Source organism: Pseudorca crassidens, chromosome 9, assembly GCF_039906515.1.
Source record: "Pseudorca crassidens isolate mPseCra1 chromosome 9, mPseCra1.hap1, whole genome shotgun sequence".
NCBI lineage: Eukaryota > Metazoa > Chordata > Mammalia > Artiodactyla > Delphinidae > Pseudorca > Pseudorca crassidens.
Window position 1 is genome coordinate 107,516,288 of NC_090304.1, and position 16,574 is coordinate 107,532,861.

At 47.5% G+C, this 16,574-nt stretch overlaps 1 protein-coding gene across 2 annotated transcripts in view; it reads right to left on the reverse strand.

Annotated features, from left to right (window-relative positions):
* Positions 1–1,535: 1,535 nt before the first annotated feature.
* OPCML (opioid binding protein/cell adhesion molecule like) overlaps positions 1,536–16,574 on the reverse strand; it is a 1,078,766-nt gene continuing 1,063,727 nt past the window's right edge. For both annotated transcript variants that reach the window (XM_067751614.1, XM_067751616.1), the window contains exon 8: positions 1,536–6,858. In XM_067751614.1, coding sequence (XP_067607715.1) covers positions 6,758–6,858 — 101 coding nt within the window. In that variant the 3' untranslated portion in view covers positions 1,536–6,757. The remainder of the gene's footprint in view (positions 6,859–16,574) is intronic.

The following is a 16,574-nucleotide window of genomic DNA, read 5'->3' on the forward strand; positions in this document are numbered from 1 at the left end:
CATGAGTGAATAGGTGGAATAAGGGTTAGAAAAATGGGGGAATAATATGTGAGTGAATAGGTGAACGGTTAGCTGATGGAGAAATAAATTGGTACATCGATGATTGATGGAGCTGAGTGGCCAGATGAAGTGAAAGACTGATAAATGTCTATGCAGGCAGGCAAGCAGATGGATGGGTAAATGCTGTGGTATGAACGGGAGCAGGCGAGGGTCAGGAGAGGATGGGGAGAGGATGATTAAAAGGAAGAAGAAGGAGGAGAGGGTGGCGGGGAGCACAAAAGGCATTAAGACGTTAGAACTGGAAATTCATTTCCTCGACAAGTCATGATTTTACAATGAGTCTGAGGAAATTAGAAACGCTCCATCACTGGTACCCACCATGTCCTCCGTATTTTAATTTACAAGGAACATGATCGAGTCTATCAAATTATCTGTGTTCCATCCCCTGTAGGGAAAACAGAGTCATGAAAGGTCAGGATTAGCCCTTGTCTGTCTAGGAAGCCTTGAGAAACAAGCCTCATAACTCCAGCTTGAGGTCTTGGCCAGAGAAGTTGTATAGCTGAAGAATCTTCCCCCACTTTCTGCTGCGTGCCCAAATAATCATCGGCCACTGACCTAAGCTTTATTTGGGGGCAGTCTTAGGAATCCAGTGGTTGAAAGGGAAACAAAAACTGTCCAGGGAATTTTGATAGAACACACTGAGGGGGGTAAATTCACCAGTGGTGCAGCTGAGGAAACAAAGATGAGTCCAAGATGAGTCCAGTCCAAGATCACACATGTAGTCAACGGCAGAGCTCAGAAGGGTTGGTTGACGTATAAATGGTTGGTGAGAATCTGGGTTGCAAGAAAGAGGTTAATACCTGTTCCTTCGGAAGAGCAGATGAATGTGCGACCAAGTGGTGGGAGCTTTACTGAAAGAGAAAGATGTTTTAGGAAAGACAGAGGAAGGGAGCTCGTTCTCCAGATCTCTTTCTCATGCTATTACCCTATAGATGCTACAGTAAACCTACGACAGAGAACAGTTCCTCCAATAGCATGTGCTTTTAGGAATAAATGTGTTATCACAGTCACCATATTTTCTTATACTGACTCCTGTCAAAGTGGTGCTTGATCGAGTGGACTCAACCTGCAGGAACTCTGCTCAGTCCGAGCAGTATCTGGTCACTCTTTTTCTGAAACTTCTCTTGTGATTTCATTTTAGCCTAGGTCAATAAATAATTTAGACTTTGAGGCTGCAGCTGCATTTTATAATATTGTATTTTATATTATTTGTAAGTATATGATATAAATAGATATGTGACATACACTTGTAATATGAAATTGCCTAGGCTTCATAGTATTCTCTGTGCATGTGGGTACATACATGCATGAGAGAGAGAGAGAGAGAGAGAGAGAGAGAGAGAAATGCTACTCAGTTTTCTGGTTGCATCTGCTTCCCAAAGCCTAAAACACACACACGGGAGAAGCATAGCCTGCCTAGTTTTCTCCAATCCTGGATACCCAGTGAGGTGTCCTAATAAACAGCCCCCCAAAAGTTACAAATTTCTTTGAACTTTATTGATACACTGCACAATCACAACCATCTCATATTCATCCTGAATTAGAAAAGGTTACAACTACAATGTAACATGCACAGAATTCAGGTAGCATATTCACCCTTAATACAATTATTGACAGAAATCAAGTCTTCATTGATTTTTGAAAGAAAAAATAAGAAAGAAAATAAAAGGAGAAAAAACTCTAGAAGGCTGACAAAGTTATACTCTTGTATCATGTGATAAAATTTTAAAGCATTTGAACATAGATTTGTTTTAAGGATAATTGTGAAAATGGGCACACCCATGGTCTGACACATCTATAACGGCACCATTGATAAGTCATAATTTTTTTTTTTAATCTAGAGGACTCTGAACTTGACAGATACATGTTCGTACACCCACACATTCCTCACAACTGCACTTTACATGTCACAAAAGGTTCTGAATGATTAAAAAAGCTCCCTTTAATTAACACAGGGCAGCTTTTATTACTTATCATTGCTGTGATCGATATCATTATAAATCTGCCAATAGCGTAGAATGTGGCCCCCCAGAAAAAGAGTAGAGGGTTCACCATCTTTCCTTCCCCGCTCAGGGTCATGGAACAACTGAAACAACCCTGTGCCTTTAAAAGGGCACTGTTGAAAGAAACAAAATGGAATGTCTTTTAAAATATGGGAAATTAGGCTTCGCTGGCTACTTTCAGGCTGATGACAGTCGTGTCTAATTGGGTCCACTCTGCATCCTCGTGGACCGCCAGTGTTCTGCACCTGAAGGCTACATTGCACTGGTTCAGCTCTCTCTTTTTGCCACATCTTTTAATTGCATATCTATTTCTTCCTCCTTTCATTTACTTCTCTTCTCTCAAGAAATGAGGGAAATGAGACTGGCATCTTTATTGTTGGCTGTTAGTGATGATTAGGAGTTCTCATCATACGGTATTTTTTGAAAATGCTGCCTTCCCAGCTACACACCTGTGAAGTTTTACTGCAACTGCTCCAACTTATTTGTCTTAAAATAAAATAAACAAGGTAGTTTTGAAGAGTAGGCGGGGAGGCAGTTGGGCGTAAGTTTCTAGGACGAGGGCTCATGCAAAACGAAAGCAAGCGATCCTCATTTTTGGAGAAAAAGAAAAAAAATGAAATTTGCCAACTCGAAACATTTTATGCTGCTTCCCCTACTTTCTTGAATTCCAAAGAGATTAAATTTTGTTTTTGTTTTTTTTTTTGTTTTTAATCCTGTGGAGGTTTTTTTGGGGGGGGGGAAGGGGGGCTGGTTCCAGGTATGACAAAGCCAGTTTTTCTCTGGTGAGGACTCAGGGTCAGATTGGAAAAGATGACACGGCCCCAACCCTCACCCCATTCCTCCCCTCCTACTGATAGCATCCACAGGCAGCCACGGAGGAGAAAACCTTCCCTTGGCACTGGAAGTACCCACCAATCTACAGCCACGCCTGATGCACCGCGGTTGACAAGCTCTCCTGGAGACGGGCCGCCCACTTTAAGGTGCTCTACTCTTCTCACGTGACTTTTCCCGGCATAAGCAGAGGTCACCAACTCCTCCATGTGGAGAGCAAGTTGCTGGATTGGTGCAGAGACACATCCTTGAACTCATCCTTGGCTGTGGACTTGTCCCGACTCCCAGAGGACACTTCCCACCCAGGTTCTGAGAACTAACTGACCAACCCGTGAAATGGATTGTCTAGCGTGAGGCATGGGTTTCAGAAGAAAGAGCCCCAGGCCTCTCTGTGATACACAGCCTGCACTTCCCTTCTGTTCAGTTGAGTACAGCTACAGCAGAACAGCCACACGTCATCTCTCTGTATAAAATAGGTGCACGTTTTGACCACCACTCGCCTGTATGGCCTCCCTCCCCCAGTTACAACAAGAATGAGAAAAACTAAACGCATTTTCTTCAACTTGCAGAAGACTGTATCAGGCACTTGACATTAAACTACTGAGAAACAAGCTTGGCCAGGGCCTTACACTAGCACTGGCACTGGAATTACTTTGGTGGGAATACATATTAACTTGGTCTTGGAAGGGGGAGGGTTTCAGAGTACCTACATAGCTGAGTTCCTCTCACCTGATTTCCTGATAAGCCTTATTCGGTTTCCTTCCCACGTGCAAAACCTATGAAGAGCCACACGTCCTCAGAGACTTGATAACTCATTTTTTCCTCCTCTCCCCTAAGCCCCGGCCCCATCACTGGCATCTTGAAAAAAATCTCTCCAGCAGGCCTTATCTATCCGCCTGCCGTGTGTACAGTGAGCATGGATACTGTCTTTAGTAAGCGTTTGCTGCTCTCTATGCTTCAAGATGCTGGGTAACAGCTCCTGTCCTATCAAAGGAGCCCAAACAACCCAGCAGCTGGGGCACGTCTGTTGTGCAGAAGGGTTTTCTTTCCCACTGGCCCGTTTCCTTGGGTCTTGTTTCCTTGGCCACCTTTATCCCAGATAGGTGAGGATTAACGGCAGGCGTTTTTCCCTCTGAAACAGGGCTGGAACCAGTAACTACCAGACACGCTTCCCAGTAGCCAGTGGAAGAGGCTGCACGGAGTTCCACAGTGAGTCTGAGACCCAGGCTCATTGTGCTGGGAAGGTTCTGGATCCTCCTGGCTGAAGGAGGACAGGCGCCTTCCTCTAGATCAAGTCCCGGAGTGAGGAATATGCCCAGCTTGTCCATTTCAAGCACCGCGTTCTCCAAGACGGTACGTCTCCACAGCCTCCACACTTGTTACTCCAAAGGAACAAGCGTATTACCAACAGAACATTCAAATGACACGTTAAACGCTCCTTCAGCGTCTGACACCAGCCCCGCTCCAGGAGCCCCGTGTGGTGACAGGTCTGAAACGCTGATGTCCGACCTGTAATTCTGACTCCACGCCTGTTCTCGACTGTCCCTGGAACTTGAAATCCACACACTGCTTTTGGCACATCATTTACGTTCCCGCAGTCTGGCTCCTGGCAACTCCGTGGGAAATGCAGATGTCTGTTTACAGCTGGAAAGTGTAATATTAATTTCATTCACGCCAGCTCTCTTACGGAAGCGCCCAGCTTTTTGTACGCCAAGACAGCCTACGTGTGTGTGTGTGTGTTTCTTCACTGTGTACGTCATGTTCATGTGCTATAACGGACAAAAACAAAGAGGTCACATTTCAGAGGAAGCAGATCAATTAAGCATCGAAGGAACGGAACTCTGTGGAGCTGGTATCTCTCATGTTTTAGACTGTGGAGCTGAAAGTTTTCCAGCGGGTCTCCAGCGGGTCTGTGAGACAGTCACTGTCGATGTTCCTTCTTATCCTCAGCAGGTCACTCCCTGCAGCACGGGACAAGGGCACAGCCCTGCAGGTTTCCAATGCCATTCTCTTGGAACCCTGGCACACTTGCCGGCTGAGTCCTTCTTGTCCCAGGAGACAATACAGAAAGATCAGGTCAGCTCTTCTTTGTGTTCTGGAAAGATCTGCTCTGAACATGGAGAGCTGAGGGCATCCTTCCCCAAAGCTCCTGGAGAAGCAGTCTGTATCCGAGGAAATTGTGTGTCACTTTCCCCTTCTGTTTGCAGTGTTGTGTTAATCAAGTGCTTGGAAACTGTCAGTTGCTCAAGTGCCCTCAGCTCAGAAGAGCTTCCTGAAACATATACCAGCGTTGTCAACACACCCGCCATGTAATTGGCTTCCATCAGCTTTTTACTGGATAGTTTTCAAACAGATGAAACCAAAACTGGAGCAGAGAGGAGACAATAGCAGAAGTCACCCCACTCAGGTGGACGGCTCTCTTCACACTGCAGAGACGGAGCTGTGTTTTCTCTCTCGCTTTCTTGCTATTAAGCACAGTCCCATAGCTTCCTGACATGCACTTTCTTGAAAGGCTGAGAGAAACATGAATTTTGGCACCTTGTCCTTCCGGTAAGAAAGAAAAAACACGATACTCCTCGAGGCTTTGCCAAGGCTTATCTGCTTCCCAAGAAGGTGTTTCTCAATACACAGTCTCTGCTGGGAAGAGTGAGTGACCGACCATTCGATTGCTACTTTTGTCCATCTCTTACCAGTATCTACTTTGGGTAGATGGGCTAGCACATTCCAGACAGTCCATGACATGTTGCCTTTCTATGTTGTTAGCCTGTGAGATCATTGGCTTTCGCATGAGAAGCTGATATAGGTCATTTTGAAGATGCCAATATCTGCAGAAGGTAGAGGAGACATGAATCCAGTGGAATAGACACAATATGGTTAGAGATTAATGTGGTGATGGATTGAGAGTGAAGAGTGGGGAAACAAAGACACAGACGTGCTAGATAATTACATTGACAGACTGATAAAGTAAATAGATTGCTAGAGAAGAAGATGGGTGGGTAGATAAGTGGATGGAACGATCAATCGGACAGTTGAGTAGATGGATAACCGTATGATTACTTTCATAGAGAGCTTGATAAAACCTAAATTATCAGCCATCTACAGATCATTGTTTATGACCTGGACAGCATGTTTTTGAGAGAAGTACCATCCTCAGAATGCTTCCCCCTTTGTTCGGTCACATGACTTCTGAATGTTTAGTTTTGGGTTGTGTGCCTGTCCCTAAACTACAAATCCCTGTAGCTGGTAGAGAAAGCAGATAGGGCAGAATGGCTGAAAAGATGGCAATGTTTCATATATGTTTAGAGAGAGACCTTCCCAGAAAGAAAGGATGTGAACCCTCGTGTAGTTAGACAATAATAAACATGGAAGGAGTGATATGTACATTATAGTCAGGAAAATGGTCCAAAGCTTAGAAGATGCAGCTAATAGGACACTTGGATGTAATTCTCGCTGTGCACTACATCATACGTGAAGTTGTGTCTTCAGGGTGTTTAGCACGAGGCACATCTTCTGCCCAGATGGAGCTTATGGTGTACTGCGGGGGCGGGCAGGGCTGGTGGTGATGGTGTCGGGAAGGCAGAGGAAAGGGAAGGGCCAAGGGAGAGGAACAGATTCCATTTTTGGACACACCAGTGAATGATTATCCTACACATGGTAGAACCCTGCACACCCCTCCCCCCCAACCCCACTCATTCAAACTGGATAGAAAAATCAAACAAACAGACCAACCAACCAAAGAGAAAATCAAATCAAGAAGAACAGAAACAAACAAAAAGAAGCCCAAACTGGTTTGCTCTCCGCAGTGTAGGTAAAGTCTGTGATATGGAGAAGCAGGCGTTGCTCAGAAGACCTAAGGTTTCTTATCAAAACTTGATGAAGAAGTGGGCAAAGAGGGTCCCTGATAGCCAGAGGCAAGCCAGTGCTCTAGAGGCCGAGTTTACACCATCAATGACAGCTCCAGGCCCTGTGCGGGAGAAAGAGAGACAGACCCATTAGCGCACACCCAGAGGGCACCATCCTTATCCCGTGACAAGCACCGCATAAACATGCTTCTCCGTGGGCAGCTCCCACCCACCAGTGACCCTTCCGAGTCTGCGTAAATGGAAAGCACCCGCCGGGAGAAACGCAAAGGGACTTGTTGCTGGGGTGCCCGGACCACAGCCTGCTCTCAGACTGGGCTTTAAAACTGAAAGAGGCAGACGGAGGGAGTGGTTACACGTGCGGGCCGACAGGGCAGGGCAGGGTCTTTGTAAGCAGCGCCTCTACCTGTGTGCTCTCCTTGGAAATCGTGTCCAGAACAGACAGGGCTGGGAGGGCAGGGAGAGGGATGAGGCTCAGAGTGGAGGGAAGAGGTTGGAGGAGGAAGGAGAGGAAGAGAAGATTTTGTGAAACACAGGAGTCTAGGTGTTGATGTGGCTGGCTTTTCATCTGGTGTGACTGGGATACTGGGGCGGCGTCTCCCAAAGCCGCTGAGGAAGAATGAATACGTACACCCAGAGTTTGAAAGACTGTGGTTGGGTTTATCCCAGCAGTCAGAGATGCGTCTCCAGAGGTGACAAAGACGACCCCCGTTCTCAGACCCAACGGCCACCTTACGCCCCTGCCTGGCAGGGCTCTCCCTCAGCCTCTTTCTTTCTTCTTCCCTCTCTCTGGCCCTTTTACACAGCCCTCGTGAAACCCTCACGTTCCGCTGTGAAATAAGACCACAGAATCACAGGTGCGATTCCTTTCCCTTCATCTGCATCCTTGAGAAGACAAACCACGTGCACTGGGATCGCCTTGCCTGTTCCGAGGGCCCAGGGTGGAAGGCTGAGTGTCCACCTCTGCCCCTGTATTCCTCCATCACCTTTATTTACCAGCATCAGAATTTAGGGTCATAAGCAAGACCAGAGTAGCCAGCGAGCAGGGAGCAGAGAGTATTCCGGGGAAAGCAAAACTAAGTGTTAGTCAAGGGATTAGAAGCAACCCTGTAGGGCCAGTGACAAAGGGATGGAGTGACAGGCAAGAAACAGGGCTTCACCACCTCCTTTACTAGTAAATTGGCTTGTTGGAAATAATTTTACTACTGAAAAAAGCCTCAGTGGTGCAGGGTCTCCTCAGACAGGAGCCAGGTCATGTGGCTTGCTGGGCGGGCGGTGATGCTGTCAGCCTGGGGATGGATGGTCCTCTCACGTCAGCAGCTGGCATCCACCTGTTCCCACCCCAGGGATCTCAACAGGATTCCTTTTCTTCCTCTGATTTACAGTACAATTCTCTGTTTACTAAAAATTCATATTTACTCGATAGGTCGAGAGTCTTGTTCATAGTTTTCTGTACTTTTGTTATAGAGTATTTGCAGATAAGGGCAGAGTCCAGTCCTTAGCCCATTGCTGTGGTCCCCACGACAGCTTCATAAATATTTATAGAAAGTAGCCTGACTCTGAGGCCCCTCAGTCCAGGCATATATCCTAGGAACTGTACTGGCCTACGGAATGTGCTGAGTTGGAAAAGGCCCAGTTTGAAGCCCGAGGTAATTCCCTATGTTGTCTTCTGCAAAAGATGAGTGATTTAGATTTTTAAGTGAGTTTAAAAGGAAATGGGCAACACAGATGTATGAGACCCATATATTTTTGTAAAGAATATTTAAAGTATATATTATATACATGATATATATTCACTAGTTATATATATATGTATGCATGTGTGTGTGTCTAATTCATTATATTGATATCAACTTAGGAAACAACTGAATGGGCTCCATTCTAGACAGACAGAGGCCTTTAGTTTAGGAATCACTTTATTCCAAGTTCTACCAGTGGGCTTAGCATTTCTGGGGATGTCATGCTACCAGCACGTGCAGTATGCGGAAGTATTAGGAGTATTAGGAAGACAAAGCAGTGCGAGCTGCAGGGAAAGAAGGAGGAAGAATCATCAAGATGGGAGGTCGCAGTGCCAGGAAGATGTTGATGCTGCTTAGGCAGGGGTGTTACAGCCTCAGCTCGCTTCAGCTGAGTTCTCCAAGGAGTGGAACTCTGAGGGGCCTCGGTAGGCATAGAGCCTGCTCAGCCCGCTTGGGGGGTTGAGATAAGGCATACTTAGATGGTGCTTTCTGTGTGCCAAACATGACTCTAAATGCTGAACATCTAATCCATTTTATCCTTATGAAACCCTATGGCGTTCCTATTTTATAGATGGGGAATTGAGAAGCAGAGCAGGTAAGTACCCTGCCTGTGGCCACATGAGACAGTACACCCAGAGCTGGGTTAGAACCGAGTCACTCTGTCTGCAGGGTTGGTGCCCTTGAGTATCACAACTCTTACTTCCTCTCTGTGGAGAACAGTCCTTTGCGCATGTTTTTCAGAGGCCACGGCATCATGGAATAATGGCCTGGGGATCTGGAGACCCAGTTTCTCCATGTGACTCTGCTGCTTCCTAGCTGAGTGCCAGCTCCTCTCTGGCCTTGGTTCTCCCACCTGCAGTGAGAGGAGGCTGGGAGGGATGACCTCTGAGCTCTTCTCCTTAGTAGCCTGAGTTACTGAATGGCTGCAAACTCTGCATCTGGTCCCAGAAGGGACAGCTGGGGAGCAGCCAGATGGCCTTTTCCAGTGGTGCAAAGCCATCACACTCCTGCCTTCTGCACCCAGCATGCCATCTCCTGAGACAGCAGGAGGGCCCCAAACATTCCTGGACCCTAAAGTTTCCTTTTCTGCAGCCTCATTTTCTATGCATTTTCAGGAAATTTTACTCCTTAGCAGGTATTATAAGCCCTGCTTTAAGCATCAGATGACACGGCAATTTATCGTCAGTGGCCTTTGGCCAATCAGTGTATGAGAAAGGGCTGAGCTATTCTGGCCAAAGCGTTTACCTCATCTACTAGGACAGAGATTAAACTAGCTGTGCTCTCCTCCTGTGGACCCTGGACACACTTGAGATTTGGCAGTTGGGTCTACAGGAAGCGAGGGGCCTACAGGAAGGCTCTCGGGCTTTGTTCAAAGCCGGGAGAGAGTGGCTCACGTCCGTGTACCATATTGCATGTTGGAGGAATGTAAGACAAAGGCCATCAGCGATGAACTGATTCTTTTTTTTTTTTTTTTTTTTGCAGTATGCGGGCCTCTCACTGCTGTGGCTTCTCCCGTTGCGGAGCACAGGCTCCGGACGCGCAGGCTCAGCGGCCATGGCTCACGGGCCCAGCTGCTCTGCAGCATGTGGGATCTTCCCGGACCGGGGCACGAACCCGTGTCCCCTGCATTGGCAGGCGGACTCCCAACCACTGCGCCACCAGGGAAGCCCTGAACTGATTCTTTAATGGCATCTTCAAGGTAAGCCTGATCCTACTGGAGATGAGGGGAAAAAAAGAATCTGGGTTGGGTCTCTCCCATAGGCTTTCTGTATGCTAAGGCCACTCACCTGATTATGCAAATGTTCTTTGTGCTTTAATACAGAAGCAGCAGTGGACTGCTGCTGTAGTGACCTGGTGTGGTCCCATGATTACTTGTATGCATCTGCCCTGCCTTGGCCTCGCCGCTCTGTCTTTGCAGCCCTAAACCCTTTGGGGTAAAGCCTCTGACCAATGTAAACGTGCAGCCGACGCTTGGGACTTTGGCTTCAGACCAATTTGGGCTTAAATCCCGACTCTGCGGCTTGCCAGCTCTGTGATCTCAGACAAAGCACTTGCAGTTTTCTCCTTGGAAATGGGGGTAATAACGTGGAGTTTTCAGGATGAAGGACTGGAGGGATTAGGACAGTGTCTGGTAGGAAGTAGTCATGTGATCGTGGGAAGGGCTGCTCTGGTGGGTCCATACCCCCTACCTTCCACTTGTTAGTTGAGGCTAATACTGGCTTGTTTCGACCTTTTCCAAATACGTTGAACCTGAGCTGGGTTTTGGTAGGTGAGAATGAAGAGGTGAGACGGGTGAGAGAGACCTCTGGCCATTAGGGCCTAGGAGGAGGGTGTGGGGCACTGGGCAGGGCAATGAGAGAGTCCAAAGCCATGCTCTGTGGCAAGGCCAAGCACAAAGGACCAGTCTGCGAGGGAAGCAGACCCCACGCTGGCCTCGGAAGCCATGCCGCCCACTCAACAAACGTGTGCTGGTGCTTTCACGTGTCAGGCTCTGTTCCAAAGAGGAAGACAGACACAGCCTCTGCCTGCACACACCCTATCTTCCATTAGTTTTTTTTTTTTTATTTTGGCTGCGCTACACTGCCTGCAGGATCTTAGTTCCCCGACCAGGGATCGAACCCGTGGCCCTTGAAGTGGAAGCTCGGAGAATTAACCACTAGACCACCAGGGAAGTCCCCCTATCCTCCATTAGGACCTAGAATTCCTCTGTCCTAGTCTAAATCAATAAAGAAACACAAATATGTTTTAAGCCCTCACGGACTCTGAGAAGAAAGTCCTTTGGAATAAAATAATCCAACCTCCCTTTCATCTCAGGAGCACCCTGCCTGTCTAAGAGGAGTGAATTCAGGAATCAGGGAGAACTGAATGTGAATTCTGGCTCCGGTAGTCACTCGCAGGATGACTTCAGATGAGACGGTTAACTGCTCTCAAACATTTTTTTTTTTTTAATGTATAAAATATGTGCGGAGGTGGTTTTCTGTACACTTGCAGGGTTCTCTGAGGATGAGTGAAGATGATACATAAAATCACTGAGTATAAGTAAAGGATGAATAACGGGTGGATTAGAACCAGGACTATAACTGCTAGTCTCTAAAATCGTACCTTTTGTGGGGCTCCTGCTCTAAATAAAGAGACCCTGTGTATACTGAATTCTTAAAGGTAATTGTCAAACACCCACTGAAAGCAAACGTGACTCTGGCTCAGCAAGTGACGGGTCTCTCCTGACAAGACCTGATGTGGCTCCTACCACAGGTAAAGCTTTCCAGAGGAGGCCAGTTATTCTGAGGCAGTGCATGTAGAAGCCCGGCCCTTTCTGTGGGCAAGCACCACACTCCAGAAATCCTTAGTTATGGTTAACAGTGACTCAGTCTAAAAGAACAGCTCTTACAAACATCAGCCTTAATTAAATATTTTTCAGGGATAAACTAAAAGTGAGAACGTGTAATTATGCCCTTTCCCCTCATTCCAGCCGCCCCTTTTCCCTTCCTCAACACTAAAAACGTATTGCTTCCTTCTTTCCTGAAGTGGAGCATCTTTGAAAAGCTCACATGATGACACAAAGCCACGAAACCAACTGTGAATGACAACAATGACAACTAAATACCTTGAGGACATATGCAGACCAAAATAAGTTAGCCCTCAGCACACAGAAAGAAGAGATAAAGAGACAGAAATGATCAAGAGATAAATTCCAGAAATGGTAAATGTCACAAAGGTCAATCAGTCAGTGTGTGTACTCTGGGCCGGAGGGAAGATTTTATGGTATGGCCACGTGTGAGGCCCAGCAGCCGTAAGACAGTAAATAAAGAAAGAGGCAAACAGACAAATGAGTAAAATAAAGTCCACTTTGTGGAAGCTACTTACTTTGTTAAATTAAATATACTACCCATTTTTAAAAAGCAAATCTGGTTGAGGGTTTAGCATAGAATTAACCTGCAGGCCTAGCTCTCCAGGAAGCAAGGGTTTGCTGCTGCGCTCCTGGGCTGGCTGGTCACCCTCTGGAAGAACAGATTTTGAAAATCAAAGTACCCAAACTCAGCACAGAGCTCCCAGAAAACTATGTAAGTTTACTGATGAGGATCCTGCCTCACAAGAGATTTTGAAGCTTAAAAATGGAGGGTCCATAGCAAGCGAGAAAGGTATTGAAATGTCACCTTTTTCCTTTCCATGATTGCAACGAAAATAAGGCATGCACAGTTCTTCAGCAAGAAGTTCGAAAGCAGAGTGTTGCTGTAATCCTACTAAAATAGCAGGCGGTAGGGTGATCACATGAAGGAAAGAAAAGAGAAAAATAAAAACCCGCAGCTGAGTTGAACTTGGTGATAGCGCAGTGAGATCAAGGAGGCATCTGAAGTCTAAGATACAGTTTTGTTCTGAAATTTGTATGGGTTTTATAAATATGAATGTGAACTATGTGACCTTCCTAATGAGGAACCAAAAGGGTAATGATGTTTTTGGTGATTAAAAGAGGAGCAAGGAAATCTAATTAGAGGATGTGTGTGTTACACTTGTTGGGGAAACGTAAACCTATTTTCAGCAGCGCCGGCTGATGAAGGTGCATCTTTCCCCTTCAAAGGGAGCTTTTCCTTCATTGTCTTTAATTACAGCAGAAAACAGGGCCCTGTGTTGTTCTACAAGGAAGATGAACGGGGCTTCGCAGCTCCAGGAAGGCAGGCGGATAGAGAAGCCAAGAAGGCAGCCATGTCTGCTTTGTGCTCCCACAAAGCCCAAGGCCTAGGAAGTTCACATCAGAGGTTAATTCAAACCAGTCAGCTCATCACAGCCCTGAAAAAAGCAGGGCTTTGGTCTGCGCCAAACCAGAAGCTGGGGCGTGTGCTGACATCAGCACAGCCCGAGTGCTCTGTGTTAAAGTCTAAATGCTCAGGCTAACGGCCAGATGTCAGTGATTCAGACGGAGCAGGGTAGGGGCGCGAGGCAGTGACAAGGGGCCGCATCAGGAACGAAATGTGAGATGTCTGCATATTTTTTCCTAATATGTTGGCATTTCGCAGGTTGGGGAGAACACAAATGATGAGGCTGCTGCCATCAGCCAGAAACGATGGTGTTTCTCTCTGACTCATTCCCTCCCACCTGGATTTAAATTGTGGATTTGGAAAATAAAAATCATATACGTTATCAGCAGGAAATGGACAGGCACATGCAGCTTTTGATGTCTCTGCAAGAAGAAATCATTTGATGAACGCCTTCCTAAACAGTCTGTCAGGATGTTTCTCACAAGGGAGAAAGACCCTGCGGGAGGGGACCCTAAATTTCAAATTAGAACTGGGACGTAAGGGGGGCTGGAATGCAAGGGAAAGTGTCAGCAATGTTGACTTGGCTTCCCTGCGGGGCAGTGGAGGAGACTATAAGACCTTTTGAGTATTTGACCTTCCTTTGGTTAGTGGGGAGTTTTACCCTGTAAGAGGCTGTAACGGATGCCCCATTGACTGGAAGATATATTTATTAATCCAACCACTGCTTACTGGTCAATAACTATTGCGAGATACAGGGCTACATCCTTTAGTGCAGAAACAAATACAAACAAAATATAAGCCTAAGGGTAAACTACCAAGAGAGTCCAAAAGATGGGTGAGTGATTCTTCAGTGGGGTTCAGAAACACTTAGTGGATGGGGTACCATTGAGTGGAAGCTTAAAGGGTAAGTACAATTTTATCAGGCAGAGAAGAGGGCAAACGCCTCCCTCTGTGACCCTTCAACACACTGGAAGAGACAGTATACCTATGGGTTAGAAAGAAACATGGGTTTAAGGTAAGACAGACCTGGGTGCAAAACCGGATGTTAACGTGTCCTTCTACAGTGGAATTCCTATCTGCGGGAAGGATTCAGTCACATGGCTTAAATTCTCTGAGCTCCAGGCGTACTTACCTCAAAGGGTTCTGAGCTGTCTGAAGCCCCTTCTGGCTGAAACCTACTAGCTAGTAGCTTCTTCTCTGCTCTAGTGCAGCACTTATATTCTATGTTCTATTGTAAATGTCTATTTACTTGCTTGTAGGAGGTTGGGAAGTCTCCTCTCCCTCTCCCTCCTCCCCCCTCTCCCTCCCCCACTCCCTCCTCTCCCTCCTCCTCCTCTGGGTACCTAAATCCTAAATCTAACTCCTGGCACACAGTAGGCTCGAAACAAACATTCACTGAATCAGTGAATTGATGGACAGAAGCAGCATAGTCGAGGCTGGACTGTGCAATAGGATCGGGCATCCCGGGCAGGGCGGGGCGGGTGTTCAGCATGGTGGATGCAGAGAAGGCAGTGGGGAACCTGGGGCCACGAGGGAGGTTGATCTCAAGGCAGGAAAGGCCTTCGAGGGTTTTCTTTTTTTAACATCTTTATTGGGGTATAATTGCTTTACAATGGTGTGTTAGTTCCTGCTTTATAACAAAGTGAATCAGTTACGCATATACATATGTTCCCATATCTCTTCCCTCTTGCGTCTCCCTCCCTCCCACCCTCCCTATCCCACCCCTCTAGGTGGTCACAAAGCACCGAGCTGATCTCCCTGTGCTATGCGGCTGCTTCCCACTATATCTACCTTACGTTTGGTAGTGTATACATGTCCATGCCTCTCTCTTGCTTTGTCACAGCTCACCCTTCCCCCTCCCCGTATCCTCAAGTCTGTTCTCCAGTAGGTCTGTGTCTTTATTCCTGTCTTACCCCTAGGTTCTTCATGACATTTCTTTTTCTTAGGTTCCATATATATGTGTTAGCATACAGTATTTGTCTTTCTCTTTCTGACTTCACTCTGTATGACAGAGCTGCAATGAACTTTTTGGTTTTCTTTTCAGCAGGATGTGAACAGGTTCATTCTGAGTTTGGGAAGGGCCACCTGGCCCTGAAGTGGCAGATTGAAGAGAGATTATCAAAGACAAGGGGACCACCCACCGGTAAGAGAATGTCGTAGCCAGACAAGGCCCCTGCCCCAGCAGTGGCGGCAGGGCTGGTGCCTGCTTGCTCCGACCTGCTGGCTGACAGGTGTGGGGTGAGGGAGAGGAAAGGGTTAGAACGGCCGTGGAGGCTGTAGTGAGGCGGTCGGTGAGAAGATAAGGTGCACGTTTGAGGAGGGAAGGGATGCCAGGGAGAGAAAGATGGAGATTCCCCTGGGACATTCAGGTAGCAGAGCGTCTTGTGGCTCAGAATTGAGGCAAGTGCTGGGGACACGGACCAGGGAGCCCCCAGACTGCTGCTCAGAGACTGTCTGGCTCCCGGGTGCCTACGCTTCCCTGGGAGAGCTTGCCTGCAAAGCACATACTCAGGACCATCCCGGGAGGTTTTCATGAAATGGGTCTGGGACCAGGCCCAGGAATCTGCATTTTAAAGCACCCAAAGCGGTGGGCTAAGATACAACTCTTGCAGATGCCTGAAGACACAGAAGACCCTTCTCCTCTTGCTGTAATGCCACCCCCGGGGCAGAAGGTGGAGGGGCTCGAGGCAGATTGAGGCCGAGAGGGAAGAGAAAGGCACAGCGAGTCACATCCTAGAAGCGGAAGCAGGGCGTTGGGGGCCAGGGAGGGCTGGGGCTGAGGGGAGGCTGGGTGTTCGGGGGGACGCAGGCCGTGAGACTGAGGCATGGATTGGGCTGGATTGGAGGTGAAGGGAGGGGAGATTCAACTCCTGCACCCAGCCCTCAGGTCTCACCTGGAGCCACCTGGGGGAAAGGTGGGGCTGTTGGGAGCCTTTATAGAGGAGTGCAGGTGGGGGGCAGGGCGTGAACCAGCTTTCCGTGGGGGACCCTGGGTGAGGGAAGCCCAGGGTGCAGGATGAGAAGAGCTGGTCCGGCTGCCTTTAGTTGATGAAAATCCTGTCTGAAGAGCCAGCCTGGTATGTATATTTACTCTGGAGGAATGGCCATTAGCAAAAGGAAATATAGATTCTGTCCTCATAGTTTCCAGGGGCCAAGAGGCAGGCCTTCTTCCTGGCTGCTCTGAGGGGCTGAGGCTTTGCCTTGAGGAAACAGTCCTGAGCCCAGCTGTTGCATTAGCAACGACAAGATTCCTAGGAGCGGTGCCCATTCCCGATACTTAACTCTTGATGTAACTTATTTGTGTCGCTGCTGCAACTGCACAGATGA